This window comes from Mustela erminea, chromosome 18 (assembly GCF_009829155.1).
Source record: "Mustela erminea isolate mMusErm1 chromosome 18, mMusErm1.Pri, whole genome shotgun sequence".
Taxonomy (NCBI): domain Eukaryota; kingdom Metazoa; phylum Chordata; class Mammalia; order Carnivora; family Mustelidae; genus Mustela; species Mustela erminea.
The window spans coordinates 15,390,718-15,405,205 of record NC_045631.1 but is presented as its reverse complement, the minus strand read 5'-3'; the positions used below and the strand labels follow the sequence as shown (position 1 = coordinate 15,405,205).

At 40.0% G+C, this 14,488-nt stretch overlaps 1 protein-coding gene across 1 annotated transcript; it reads right to left on the bottom strand.

Moving 5' to 3' along the window:
- Positions 1-13,162: 13,162 nt before the first annotated feature.
- On the bottom strand, positions 13,163-14,221 carry LOC116577443 (olfactory receptor 1G1). The gene has a single exon (XM_032320649.1). The coding sequence runs from the start codon at positions 14,219-14,221 to the stop codon at positions 13,163-13,165; it is 1,059 nt and encodes a 352-aa protein (XP_032176540.1).
- Between the last annotated feature and the right edge of the window lie 267 nt (positions 14,222-14,488).

Here is a 14,488-nt window from a genome sequence, read left to right as displayed (position 1 = left end):
ATTTCCTTGCTGATCTTTTGCTTGGATGATCTGTCCATTTCAGTGAGGGGAGTGTTAAAGTCCCCTACTATTATTTTATTATTGTTGATGTGTTTCTTTGATTTTGTTATTAATTGGTTTATATAGTTGGCTGCTCCCACGTTGGGGGCATAGATATTTAAAATTGTTAAATCTTCTTGTTGGACAGACCCTTTGAGTATGATATAGTGTCCTTCCTCATCTCTTATTATAGTCTTTGGCTTAAAATCTAATTGATCTGATATAAGGATTGCCACTCCTGCTTTCTTCTGATGTCCATTAGCATGGTAAATTCTTTTCCACCCCCTCACTTTAAATCTGGAGGTGTCTTCGGGCTTAAAATGAGTTTCTTGGAGGCAACATATAGATGGGTTTTGTTTTTTTATCCATTCTGATACCCTGTGTCTTTTGACAGGGGCATTTAGCCCATTAACATTCAGGGTAACTATTGAGAGATATGAATTTAGTGCCATTGTATTGCCTGTAAGTTGACTGTTACTGTATATGGTCTCTGTTCCTTTCTGATCTACCACTTGTAGGCTCTCTCTTTGCTTAGAGGACCCCTTTCAATATTTCCTGTAGAGCTGGTTTGGTATTTGCAAATTCTTTCAGTTGTTGTTTGTCCTGGAAGCTTTTAATCTCTCCTTCTATTTTCAATGATAGCCTAGCTGGATATAGTATTCTTGGCTGCATGTTTTTCTCGTTTAGTGCTCTGAAAATATCATGCCAGCTCTTTCTGGCCTGCCAGGTCTCTGTGGATAAGTCAGCTGCCAATCTAATATTTTTACCATTGCATGTTACAGACTTCTTTTCCTGGGCTGCTTTCAGGATTTTCTCTTTGTCACTGAGACTTGTAAATTTTACTATTAGGTGACGGGATGTGGGCCTATTCCTATTGATTTTGAGGGGCGTTCTCTGAACCTCCTGAATTTTGATGCTCGTTCCCTTTGCCATATTGGGGAAATTCTCCCCAATAATTCTCTCCAGTATACCTTCTGCTCCCCTCTCTCTTTCTTCTTCTTCTGGAATCCCAATTATTCTAATGTTGTTTCGTCTTATGGTGTCACTTATCTCTCGAATTCTCCCCTCGTGGTCCAGTAGCTGTTTGTCCCTCTTTTGCTCAGCTTCTTTATTCTCTGTCATTTGGTCTTCTATATCACTAATTCTTTCTTCTGCCTCATTTATCCTAGCAGCGAGAGCCTCCATTTTTGATTGCACTTCATTAATAGCTTTTTTTATTTCAACTTGGTTAAATTTTAGTTCTTTTATTTCTCCAGAAAGGGCTTTTATATCTCTCGAGAGGGTTTCTCTAATATCTTCCATGCCTTTTTCGAGCCCGGCTAGAACCTTGAGAATTGTCATTCTGAACTCTAGATCTGACATATTACCAATGTCTGTATTGATTAGGTCCCTAGCCTTCGGTACTGCCTCTTGTTCTTTTTTTGTGTTGAATTTTTCCGTCTTGTCATTTTGTCCAGATAAGAGTATATGAAGGGGCAAGTAAAATACTAAAAGGGTGGCAACAACCCCAGGAAAAAATGCTTTAACCAAATTAGAAGAGATCCAAAATCGTGAGGGGGGAGAAAGGGGATAAAAAGAGGTTCAAAAAGGAAGAAAGAAAAAAAAAGAAAAAAGAAAAAAAAAAAAGAAAAAAAGAAAAAAGAAAAGAAAAGAATTAAAAAAAAAGGAAAACACCTAAGAAAAATGTAAAAAAGAAAAAATATATATATTAGATAAACTAGTAATCGTTAAAAAAGAAAAAGGTAACAGTTAAGAAAAAAAAAATTTTACCCGAAGGCGAGAAAAAAAAAAAATGAAAAAGAAAAAAATTAAATTAACTGCAAGACTAAAAAAAAATCACAGGGAAAAAGCCATGAGTTCCGTGCTTGGCTTTCTCCTCCTCTGGAATTCTGCTGCTCTCCTTGGTATTGAAACCGCACTCATTGGTAGGTGAACTTGGTCTCGGCTGGATTTCTTGTTGATCTTCTGGGGGAGGGCCCTGTTGTAGTGATTCTCAAGTGTCTTTGCCCCAGGCGGAATTACACCGCCCTTACCCGGGGCCGGGGTGAGTAATCCGCTCGGGTTTGCTTTCAGGAGCTTTTGTTCCCTGAGCGCTTTCCGTAGAGTTCCGGAGGACGGGAATACAAATGGCGGCCTCCTGGTCTCCGGCCCGGAGGAGCCGAGAGCCCAGGGCCGCACTCCTCAGTGCGCACTCAGAGAACAGCGCCCAGTTACTCCCGTCTGCCTGACCTCCGGCCGCGCTCCGAGCTCTCTGAGCCTGCGACCAGTTCAAGGTAACACCGAGCTGTGAGCTTACTGTCGGCTCTGTCTCTGTAGCCGGCTTTCCCGTTCCAATACCCGCAAGGTCTGCGACACTCAGACACCCCTGATCCTTCTGTGACCCTGCGGGACCTGAGGCCACACTGAACCCGCGTGGGCTTCGCCCCGGTTTAGCCTCTGGAGCGATGTCCCTCAGCGGAACAGACTTTTAAAAGTCCTGATTTTGTGCGCCGTTGCTCCGCCGCTTGCCGGGAGCCGGCCCCTCCCTCCGGGGTCTATCTTCCCGTCGCTTTGGATTCACTTCTCCGCCGGTCCTACCTTTCAGAAAGTGGTTGTTTTTCTGTTTCCAGAATTGCTGTTCTTCTTCTCTTCGATCTGCCGATGGATTTTCAGGTGTTTGCAATCTTTAGATAAGCTATCTAGCTGATCTCCGGCTAGCTGAAGCAGTCTCAGCCTGCTGCTTCTCCGCCATCTTGACTCCTCCACCTTATAATTGTTTTTTATTTCTTTGGTGTTGGTTGGGATCTTTCCTCTTTCATTCATGATTTTATTAATTTGGGCCCTTTCTCTTTTTTTTGCTAATTCTGACCAGGGGGTTTTCAATCCTCTTAATTCCTTCAACGAACCACCTCCTAGTTTTGTTGATCTGTTCTGTTGTTCTTTTGGTTTCTATTTCATTGATTTCTACTCTGATCTTTATTATTTCTCTTCTCCTGCTGGGCTTATGATTTCTTTGCTATTCTTTCTCCACCCTCTTTAGGTGTAGCATTAGGTTGTGTAGTTGACACTTTTCTTGTTTCTTGAGAAAGGCTTGTACTGCTATATACTTTCCTCTCAGGACTGCCTTTGCTGTGTCCCAAAGATTTTGAACAGTTGTGTTTTCATTTTCATTTGTATCCATGTATTCCTGTATCCATGTATTCCATTAATTTCCTGGCCCATTTATTCTTTGGTAAGATTCTCTTTAGCCTCCATGTATTTGAGTTCTTTACAACCTCTCTCTTGTGGTTGAGTTTGAGTTTCAAAGCCCTGTGGCCTGAAAATATGCAGGGAATGATCCCAGTCTTTTGGTACCAGTTGAGACCTGATTTGTGACTCAGGATGTGATCTATTTTGGTGAGTGTTCTATGTGCACTAGAGAAGAATATGTATTCTGTTTCTTTGGGATGGAATGTTCTGAATATATCTGTGATGTCCATCTGATCCAGCATGTCATTTAAAGCCTTTATTTCCTTGTTATCTTTTGCTTAGATGATCTGTCCATTTCAGTGAGGGGGTTGTTAAAGTCCCCTACTATTGTATTATTGCCAACGTGTTTCTTTGATTTTGCTGTTAATTGGTTTATATAACTGGCTGCTCCCATGTTAGGGGCATAGGTATTTAAAATTGTTTGATCTTCTTGTCGGACAGACCCTTTAAGTATAATATAGTGTCCTTCCTCATCTCTTATTACAGTCTTTGGCTTAAAATCCAATTTATCTGCTATAAGGATTGCCACCCTGGCTTTCTTTTGATGTCTATTAGCATAGTAAATTTTTTCTCACCCCCTCACTTTAAATCTGGAGCTATGTTTGAGTCTAAAATGAGTTTCTTGCAGACAGCATATTGATGGGTCTTATTGTTTTTTTTACCCATTCTGATACACTGTGTTTTTTGATTGGGGCATTTATCCCATTTACATTCAGGGTTACTATTGAAGATATGAACTTAGTGCCATTGTATTGCCTGTAAGGTGACTATTACTGTATATTGTCTTTATTCATTTCTTTTCTCTTATTTTTCATCTCTCTTTTTGGTTAGAGGACCCCTTTCTCTATTTCCTGTAGGGCTGGTTTGGTGTTTGCAAATTCTTTTAGTTTTTGTTTGTCCTGAAAGTTTTTTTATCTCTCCTTCTATTTTCAATGACAGCCTAGCTGGATATAGTATTCTTGACTGCATATTTTTCTAATTTAGTGCTCTGAATATATCATGCCAGTCCTTTCTGGCCTGCTAGGCCTCTGTGGATAGTTCTGCTGTCAATCTAATATTTCTACCATTGTATGTTACAGACCTCTTGTCCTCAGCTGCTTTTAGGATTTTCTTTTTGTGGCTGAAACTTGTAAGTTTTACTCCTAGATGATAGGGCGACCTATTTTTATTGATTTTTGAAGGGGTTCTCTGTGCCTTCTGGATTTTGGTTCTTGTTCTCCTAACCAAGTTAGGGAAATTCTCTACAATAATTTGCTTCAATATATGTTCTGCCCTGCCCCCTCTCTTCTTCTTCTGGGATCCCAATTATTCTAATATAATTTCATCTTATGGTATCACTTATCTCTCAGATTTTCCCCTCTTGGTCCAGTAGTTGTTTATCTCTCGTTTTCTCAGCTTTTTTATTATCCATCATTTGGTCTTCTATATCACTAATTCTCTCTTCTGCCTCATTTATCCTAGCAGTAAGAGCCTCCCATTTTGATTGCACCCCATTAATAGCTTTTTTTGATTTCAACTTGGTTAGATTTTAGTACTTTCATTTTTACAGAAAGGGATCTTATTTCTCCAGAAAGGGATTCTCTACTATTTTCCATGCCTTTTTTGAGCCCAGCTAACACCTTGATAATAGTCATTCTGAACTAGTTTTGACATCTTACTAATGTCCATATTGATTAGGTCCCTAGCCATTGGTACTGCCTCTTGTTCTTTTTTTTTTTTTTTTTTTGAGGTGAGTTTTCCTGCCTTGTCATTTTATCCAGATAAGAATAGATGAATGAGAGAACAATATACTAAAAGAGTATCAATGACCCCATAAAAACATACTCTAACCAAATCAGAAGACACCCAAAACCAGGGGGAGAAGAGAGGAGGGGGAATATAGATATATAGATATATAGATATATATCTCTCTATATATCTATATGTATCTATATATCTACACACACACACACACACACACACACACACACACATTAGACAGGTGAATAAGACACCTTGATTTTGGGTGTATTTTGGTCTGTTAGAATAAACTGCCTCTCAAAATTTTAAAGAAAAAAAGAAAGAAAAACTTATATATATACAAAATAAGGGTAAATATGATGAAGGGATGGAAAATGACTGTAAGATGAAAATGAAAAAAGATTCTAAAAAAGTAATTGATAAGGTAAGAAATTGGTTGAAAAAAGAAAAAAGGAGGAGAGAATGTGATCAGGCTGGAGACTAGAACATGTGCTAGGTTTAGGATATATTTTGATTTGTTAGAAGAAACTGTATCCCCCAGTTTTTTTTAAAGGTTTTATTTATTTATTTGACAGACAGAGATCACAAGTAGGCAGAGAGGCAGGCAGAGAGAGAGAGGAGGAAATGGGCTCCCTGCAGGGCAGAGAGCCCGATGCGGGGCTTGATCCCAGGACCCCGGGATCATGACCTGAGCCAAAGGCAGAGACTTAACCCACTGAGCCACCCAGGAGCCCCAGTATCCCAAAATTTTAAAGAAAAACCTATATGTATACAAAAAATAAGGTTAAATACAATGAATATGACTATAAAAATGAAAATTAAAATGGAGTTTTAAAAAATGGTATCCATAAGATAAAATAGTTTAAAAGGTTAAAATAGGAAAGAGGAAAAATTTTAAAAAATAGAATAAGAAAAAAATAAAACTTAAAAAATTTAACTTTGAAAGACTAAATAATCATGGGAAAAGAGCCATGAAGTCTATGTGTTGCTTTCTCCTAGCTCTGGAGTTTTCCATAGTTGTCATTGATAGGAGAACTTGGTCTTGGCTGGAGGTTCTTGCTAATATCCTGGGAGAGGGGCTTGTTGCAGTGATTCTCAAATGTCTTTGCCTGAGGTGGAATTGCACTGCCCTTGCCAGGGGCCAGGCTAAGTAATCTACTCAGTTTTGCTCTCAGGAGCTTTTCCCCCCTGAATGCTTTCTGAATCGCTTTGGAGGACAGGAATGAAAATGGCAGCCTCCCAATCTCTAGCCAGAGGAGCTGAGAGCTCAGGGTCCTGCTCCCCAGTGCACCCTCAGAGAAAAACAGTCAATTCCTCCCATCTCCCTGGTGTCTGCCCGCACTCCATGCTCATCCGGCCTGTGACTGAGCGTGTCTATCCCTGGCACAGAGCCCTATTTGGAGTCTCCAAACCCAGAAGATTCCTGCAGCATATTCCCATGCCACTCCCCCAGGGGAGGAAAGTGAGTCTCCCCAGATCTGCCACTTGTGGGGGTGTCTGCACAAAGAGCAGTGGCCTGATTGTGCCTTGGATCACAGATTAAGGTAACCCCTAGCTGAGAGCCCCTCCTTGGCTCTGTCTTTGCAGCTGGCTTTCCCAAAGCTATACCTGGGAGCTGCCATACTGAGACACTCCTGGTCTTTCTGTGACCATTTAGGTCCTGAGACCACACTGTCCCTGTAAGGGCTCTAACCCACTTAGCCTCTGGAGTGATGTCCCTCAGTGGAGCAGGCTTCTCTAAAAGTTCTGATTTTGTGCTCCACTGCTCCACTGCTTGCCGGGAGCTGGCCCCTCCCCCGACATTCTCTCTTCCTGTATATCGCCTCAGATTCACTTCTCTGCATGACTTACCTTCCATAAAGTGGTCACTTTTCTGTTCCTAGAATCGTGGCTATTCTCCCTAATCTCCTGTTAACTTTGTAGGTGTTCAGAATAATTTGATAGCTATCTAGCTGAATTCCTGGGACCCAACAAAATTTAGGTGTCCTATGCCTCTGCCATCTTACTCCTCCCTCCAACAAGTGTACTCTTTAATAGCCATCACCCATTTAGCCTGTTCCCCATTATAATATTCCACCACACACATATACACACCACTTTTTCTTTACCCCTTCATCAGGTGGTGAACATTTGGGCTCTTTTCATAATTGGCTGTTGTTGATGATGCTGCTATAAACATTGGGGTGCGTGTGTCCCTCAAATCACTATTTTTGTATCCTTTGGATAAATACCTAGTAATGCAATTACAGAGTCATAGGGTAGTTCTATTAAGTTTTTGAGGAACCTCTATACTATTTTCCAGACTGACTGCACCAGTTTGCATTCCTACCAAAAGTGTAAGAGGGTTTACCGTTCTCTGCATCCTTGCCCACATCTGTTGTTTCCTGAGTTGTTCATTTGAGCCATTCTGGCAGGTGTGAGGTGGTATCTTATTGTGGTTTTGATTTGTATTTCCCTGATGATGAGTGATGTTCAGCATTTTTCCTTGTGTCTATTAACCATTTGTATGTCTTCTTTGGAGAAATGTTTCTTCATGTCTTCTGCCCATTTAACTGGATTATTTACATTCTGGGTGCTGATTTTGATAAGCTATTAACAGACTCTGGATACTTGCCTTTTATCTGATACATCAAATATCTTCTCCCATTCTGTCTGTTGCCTTTTAGTTTTGTTTCTTTCATTGTGCAGAGGCTTTTTATCCCGAAGAGGCCCCACTAGTTTATTTTTGCCTTGTCTCTGAAGACACATCTAGTAAGAAGTTGCTGCAGCTAAGGTAAAAAATGTTGCTACTTGTTTCCTTCTCTAGGATTTTGATGGATTCAGTCTCACATTTAGGTCTTTTTGTATGGTGTAAGAAAGTAGTCTGTTTTTATTCCTCTCCATGTCACTGTCCAGTTTTCCCAACACCATTTGTTGAAGAGACTGTCTTTTTTTCTTTACCTTGGGTACTCTTTCCTGCTATGTTGAATATTAGTTGACCATATAGCTGTGGGTCCATTTCTGGGTTCTCTATTCTGTTCCATTGATCTATGTGACTATTTGTGTGCCAGTACCATATTTTTATTTATTTTTTTTAAATATTTTATCTATTTATTTGACAGAGAGAGAGAGAACAAGCAGGGGGACTGGCAGGCAGAGAGAGAGGGAGAAGCAGGCTCCCCACTGAGCAGTGAGCCCGACATGGGGCTCTATCCCAGGATGTGGGATCATGACATGAGCCAAAAGAAGATGCTTAACTGACTGAGCCAAACAGGCGCCCCTGTGACAGTACCATACTGTCATGATGATTACAGCTTTGTAAAACAGCTAGAAGTCTGGAATTGTGATGCCACCCACTTTACTTTCATTTTTCAGTATAAGTTTGGCCAATTGGGAGTCTTTTCTGGTTCCATACAAATTATAAGATTATTTGTATCCAGCTCTGTGAAAAATGTTGGTGTTATTTTGATTAGGATTGCATTGAATGTGTACATTACTCTGGGCAGCATAGACATTTTTTTAAATTTATTTTTTATTTATTTTCAGCATAACAGTATTCATTATTTTTTCACCACCCCAGTGCTCCATGCAATCCATGCCCTTTATAATACCTGGTACCCCAACCTCCCACCCCCACGCCACTTCAAACCCCTCAGATTGTTTTTCGGAGTCCATAGTCTCTCATGATTCACCTCCCCTTCCAATTTACCCCAACTCCCTTCTCCTCTCTAACTCCCCATGTCTTCCATGCTATTTGTTATGCTCCACAAATAAGTGAGACCATATGATAACTGACTCTCTCTGCTTGACTTATTTCACTCAGCATAATCTCTTCCAGTCCCATCCACGTTGCTACAAAAGTTGGATATTCATCCTTTCTGATGGAGGCATAATACTCCATAGTGTATACGGACCACATCTTCCTTATCCATTCATCCGTTGAAGGGCATCTTAGTTCTCTTCACAGTTTGGCGACCTTGGCCATTGCTGCTATAAACATTGGGGTACAGATGGCCCTTCTTTTCACGATATCTGTATCTTTGGGGTAAATACCCAGGAGTGCAATGGCAGGGTCATAGGGAAGTTCTATTTTTAATTTCTTGAGAAAGCTCCTCACTGCTCTCCAAAGAGGCTACACCAACTTGCATTCCCACCAACAGTGGAAGAGGGTTCCCCTTTCTCCACATCCTCTCCAACGCATGTTGTTTCCTGTCTTGTTAATTTTGGCCATTCTAACTGGTATAAGGTGGTATCTCAATGTGGTTTTAATTTGAATCTCCCTGATGGCTAGTGATGATGAACATTTTTTCATGTGTCTGATAGCCATTTTGTACGTCTTCATTGGAGAAGTGTCTGTTCATATCTTCTGCCCATTTTTTGATATGCTTGTCTGTTTTGTGTGTGTTGAGTTTGAGGAGTTCATTATAGATCCTGGATATCAACCTTTTGTCTGTACTGTCATTTGCAAATATCTTCTCCCATTCCGTGGGTTGCCTCTTTGTTTTGTTGACTGTTTCCTTTGCTGTGCAGAAGCTTTTGATTTTGATGAAGTCCCAAAAGTTCATTTTTGCTTTTGTTTCCTTTGCCTTTGGAGACATATCTTGAAAGAGTAGAGAGCCCAGATATGGACCCTCAATTCTATGGTCAATTAATCTTCGACAAAACAGGAAAAAACATACAGTGGAAAAAAGACAGTCTCTTCAATAAATGGTGCTGGGAAAACTGGACAGCTATAAGTAGAAGAATGAAACTCAACCATTCTCTTACACCATACACAAAGATAAACTCAAAATGAATAAAAGACCTCATCGTGAGACAGGAATCCATCAGAATCCTAGAGGAGAACATAGGCAGCAATCTCTTCGATATCAGCCACAGCAACTTCTTTCAAGATATGTCTCCAAAGACATATTACCCTGATCCCCAAACCAGGCAAAGACCGTACCAAAAAGGAGAATTTCAGACCAATATCACTGATGAATATGGATGCTAAGATTCTCAACAAGATCCTAGCAAACAGGATCCAACAGCACATTAAAATGGTTATCCACCATGATCAGGTGGGGTTCATCCCTGGGCTACAAGGATGGTTCAACATTGGCAAATCAATCAATATAATACAACAAATTAAAATGAGAAGAGAGAAGAACCACATGGTCCTCTCAATTGATGCAGAAAAAGCATTTGACAAAATCCAGCATCTGTTCCTGATTAAAACGATTCAAAGTATAGGGATAGAGGGAACATTCCTGAACTTCATAAAATCTATCTATGAAATACCCACAGCAAATATCATCCTCAATGGGAAAAAGCTTTCAGCCTTCCAGTTGAGATGAGGAACAAGACAAGGATTCCCACTCTCACCACTCTTGTTCAACATAGTATTAGAAGTCCTAGCAACAGCAATCAGACAACAAAGAGAAATAAAAGCTATCTAAATTGGCAATGAAGAAGTCAAATTCTCTCTCTTCGCAGATGACATGATTCTTTATATGGAAAACCCAAAAGACTCCACCCCCAAACTACTAGAACTCATACAGCAGTTCAGCAACGTGGCAGGATACAAAGCCAATGTACATAAATCAGTGGCTCTCTTATACACTAACAATGAAAATACAGAAAGGGAAATTAGAGAATCGATTTCATTTACTATAGCACCAAGAACCATAAGATACCTGGGAATAAATCTAACCAAAGAGGTAAAGGATCTGTACTTGAGGAACTATAGAACACTCATGAAAGAAATTGAAGAAGACACAAAAAGATGGACACAAAAAGACCATTCCATGCTCTTGGATTGGAAGAATAAACATTGTTAAAGTGTCTATATTGCCTAGAGCAATCTATACTTTTAATGCCATTCTGATCAAAATTCCATCAGTATTCTTCAAAGAGCTGGAGCAAATAATCCAGAAATTGGTATGGAATCAGAAGAGACCCTGAATTGCTAAGGAAATGTTGAAAAACAAAAATAAAACTGGGGGCATCACGTTACCTGATTTCAAGCTTTACTACAGACCTGTGATCACCAAGACAGCATGGTACTAGCATAAAAACAGACACATAGACTAGTGGAACAGAGTAGAGAGCCCAGATATGGACCCTCACTCTATGGTCAATTAATCTTCGACAAAACAGGAAAAAACATACAGTGGAAAAAAGACAGTCTCTTCAATAAATGATGCTGGGAAAACTGGACAGCTATATGTAGAAGAATGAAACTCGACCATTCTCTTACACCATATACAAAGATAAACTCAAAATGGATAAAAGACCTCAACGTGAGACAGGAATCCATCAGAATCCTAGAGGAGAACATAGGCAGTAATCTCTTTGATATCAGCCATGGCATAGACATTTTAACAATGTTTTTTCTTCCAATCCATGAGCATGGAATATTTTTCCATCTCTTTGTGTCTTCCTCAATTTCTTTTCTAAGTGTTCTGTAGTTTCTAGAGCACAGATCCTTTACCTCCTAAGTATCTTAAGGTTTTAGGTGCAATTTTAAGTGGAATTGATTCCTCAATTTTTCTTTCTGCTGCATCATTATTGGTGTATTGAAATGTAACAGATTTCTGTATATTGATTTTGCATCCAGTGACTTTGCTGAATTAATGAATCAGTTCTAGCAATATTTTGGAGGAGCCTTTCAGGTTTTCTACATAAATTATCATGTCGTCTGTGAAGAATGAAAGCTTGACTTCTTCTTTGCCAATTTGGATACATTTTATTTCTTTTTGTTTTCTGCTGAGGCTAGGGCTTTTAGTACTATATTGAATAACAGTAGTGAGGGTGGACATTGCTGTCATGTTCCTTACCTTAGGAGAAAAGCTCTCAGTTTTTGCCCATTGAGGGTGATATGACCATCATAACATCACCCAGCAAGGGAGCTGGCTATCAACAATTGACTTCTACTGGAGAGCATGTTTTCTACAGTAATCACAACCTAAGTCATTAAGCATGCAACCAGATACCTAAAGGGAAATAGGCAAGAATAAAAAATAACACCCCAGAGTAGCGGTTTATTTTCTTATGGAATATAATTAGTTATGGTGTACCATATTGTACACTTACTTGCCAAAACATTTTACTGACCTAGCTTTTCAAGTCTTTTTTGGAAAACTTCAACAATAATCAGCATGTTATGAAAATATTGGCCTGAGTTGATCTTGGGAGCAATGCAGAACAGTGTGAGCTGTGAACCATATATATTATGAGCTGGTGATACAGTTCCTCAATGCTATAATAAATAAATTTGAACTTTATTCTGTAGGCAGTGTAAGGTCACTGGATATTTCTAATAGGGTGGTAATCATATTCAGTGAAGATTAATCTGATTGTGGTGTGCAGAATGGATGGAGTGGGAAAAGATTGGGGACCGAGGAACATTTCAGTGGGGGTTTCAGTCATTTAGCTAAGAGACTATGAACTGTCAATTAAATCATTCTTTCCTGGCACCTAACTGTATGAATGCAACCATGCCAGTGGGGCTCAGCACATATTAATGGTGCCAGGCGTTATGCCAAATTGTAAGAATTGGTGTTGCAAAGATGAAATTGACTTGGAAAAACTTTCCCCAAAGATAAAAATTAAAATTTCTTGTGAAAATTAAGATGTTAAAAGGGATGGGGGTCTTGGTAGCCTGGTAAAATGTTATATCAGGTCTACCTAAGGATTCCATCTCAAGCAAACACTTCCTTTCCAGTCCTAGTTTCTATTCTCTCAGCACGGGGACTTCATAGATATGGAGATTCCCAGTGTCAAAAACAATATTGGTAGGGATCCAAGTCACCAGTGTCATAACATGGTGGGGAAATTGATCTTTCCTTGTAGTTTATTCTTGGCCACATACAATAGCACAATCAGATATTCCCTTATTTTGGTCATAAGCTGTTCCATATCATTTTGAAAGTATTCAGGTATATCCTTTATTATATTTTAAATCTGAATGACTGTGATTTTAGAACATTATAACTAGAAGAAATTAAGCTAATGATATTGGCCTGATGATAGGTATGTTTTGATATAGTCCTAGAGCTAAGGCATGAATATTTCAAGTTCATATTACAGATCCTGGAAGTGAGGTCTTCACTTTTTATCCTTCTCTCATTTTTTACTTCTTAATTATGGTGAATACAATTAAGTGGAGACCCGCATATTGGATATGAAGTCAGTATCACAAAGGGGAGTGGATTTTTTTAACCCAAATTAGCTTTCTTAAGGAAGACTTGATGTCTCTGTTCCTCAAACTATAGATAAAAGGATTCAGCACTGGGGTTACCACTGTGTACATGACTGATGCAACTGTGCCCTTCTGTGCTGAGCGGGTTGAAGGAGGACTGAAATAAACACAGAAGGAAGTCCCAAAGAATAGAGAAACTACAGAGAGATGAGAGCTACAAGTGGAAAAAGCTTTCTGCTTCCCCTGAGTTGAGGGGATCTTCAGGATTGTCGAGAAAATATGTGTGTAAGAGATAATCAGGCAAAGTACACAAACCAGGCCTGCGAGACCCCCAATGGTGAAAATTACCAGCTCGTTAATGAAGGGGTCTGTGCAGGACAGACTCAGAAGTGGGTTGATGTCACAGAAGAAGTGTGGGATCTTATGGTCTGCACAAAAGGACAGGCTGTTCATCAAGAGTGTGTGTAGGAGAGAGTGGAGGGCATTCATGATCCAAGATGCAGAAACTAGAAGGACACAGAGCCCAGGGCTCATGACCATGATGTAATGGAGCGGGTGACATATGGCCACATAGCGGTCATAGGCCATGACGGCCAAGAGGAATGCCTCCAACATCACAAACAACATGAAAAAATACAGTTGTGATAGACACCCTGCATATGAAATGACATGATTCTGGATCCATATGTTTGCCAGCATCTTGGGAACTGTGGTTGACATGAAGCAGGCATCAGCAAGAGAAAGGTTGGCCAGGAAGAAGTACATGGGCGTGTGGAGGTGAGCATCAGCAATGATGGCCAGAATGATGAGGAGGTTGCCTGCCACTGTGACCAGGTACATGGATAGAAACAGCCCAAAGAGGACTTCCTGTTGTTCTGGTTGCTCAGAAAGCCCCAAGAGGTAAAATTCTGAGATGCTGGTCAGGTTTTCCCACCCCATTTGCCTGTAAACAGAAAGTTGGGTTAATAGAATGAAATTGGTAAGCCTTGGTTTGTTAACTCTGAAAATTATGCAGTATTCCAATGTTAATCTTCTAGTGTGAGATGGAATCATATGAAATAGCCAATATTTCACTGCTTAGGACCTACAAAAATGGCAGTTTCATATAGTTCAATTGAGTATTTGCAAATACCTGTGCTTTCTGCCATGGGTAACCAAAGGTTTGTTTGCAATAGGAAAGAGGTTTCTTTCTTTCTTCTTTTTTTTTTATTTATTTGACAGACAGAGATTACAAGTAGACAGAGAGGCAGGCAGAGAGAGAGGAAGGGAAGAAGGCTCCCTGCTGAGCAGAGAGCCCGATGCCAGGCTCGATCCCAGGAC

What these genes read in the sequence shown, in the direction of transcription:
- LOC116577443 (XM_032320649.1), bottom strand. Translation starts at nt 14,221, where the DNA reads ATGATTCCATCTCACACTAGAAGATTAACATTGGAATACTGCATAATT.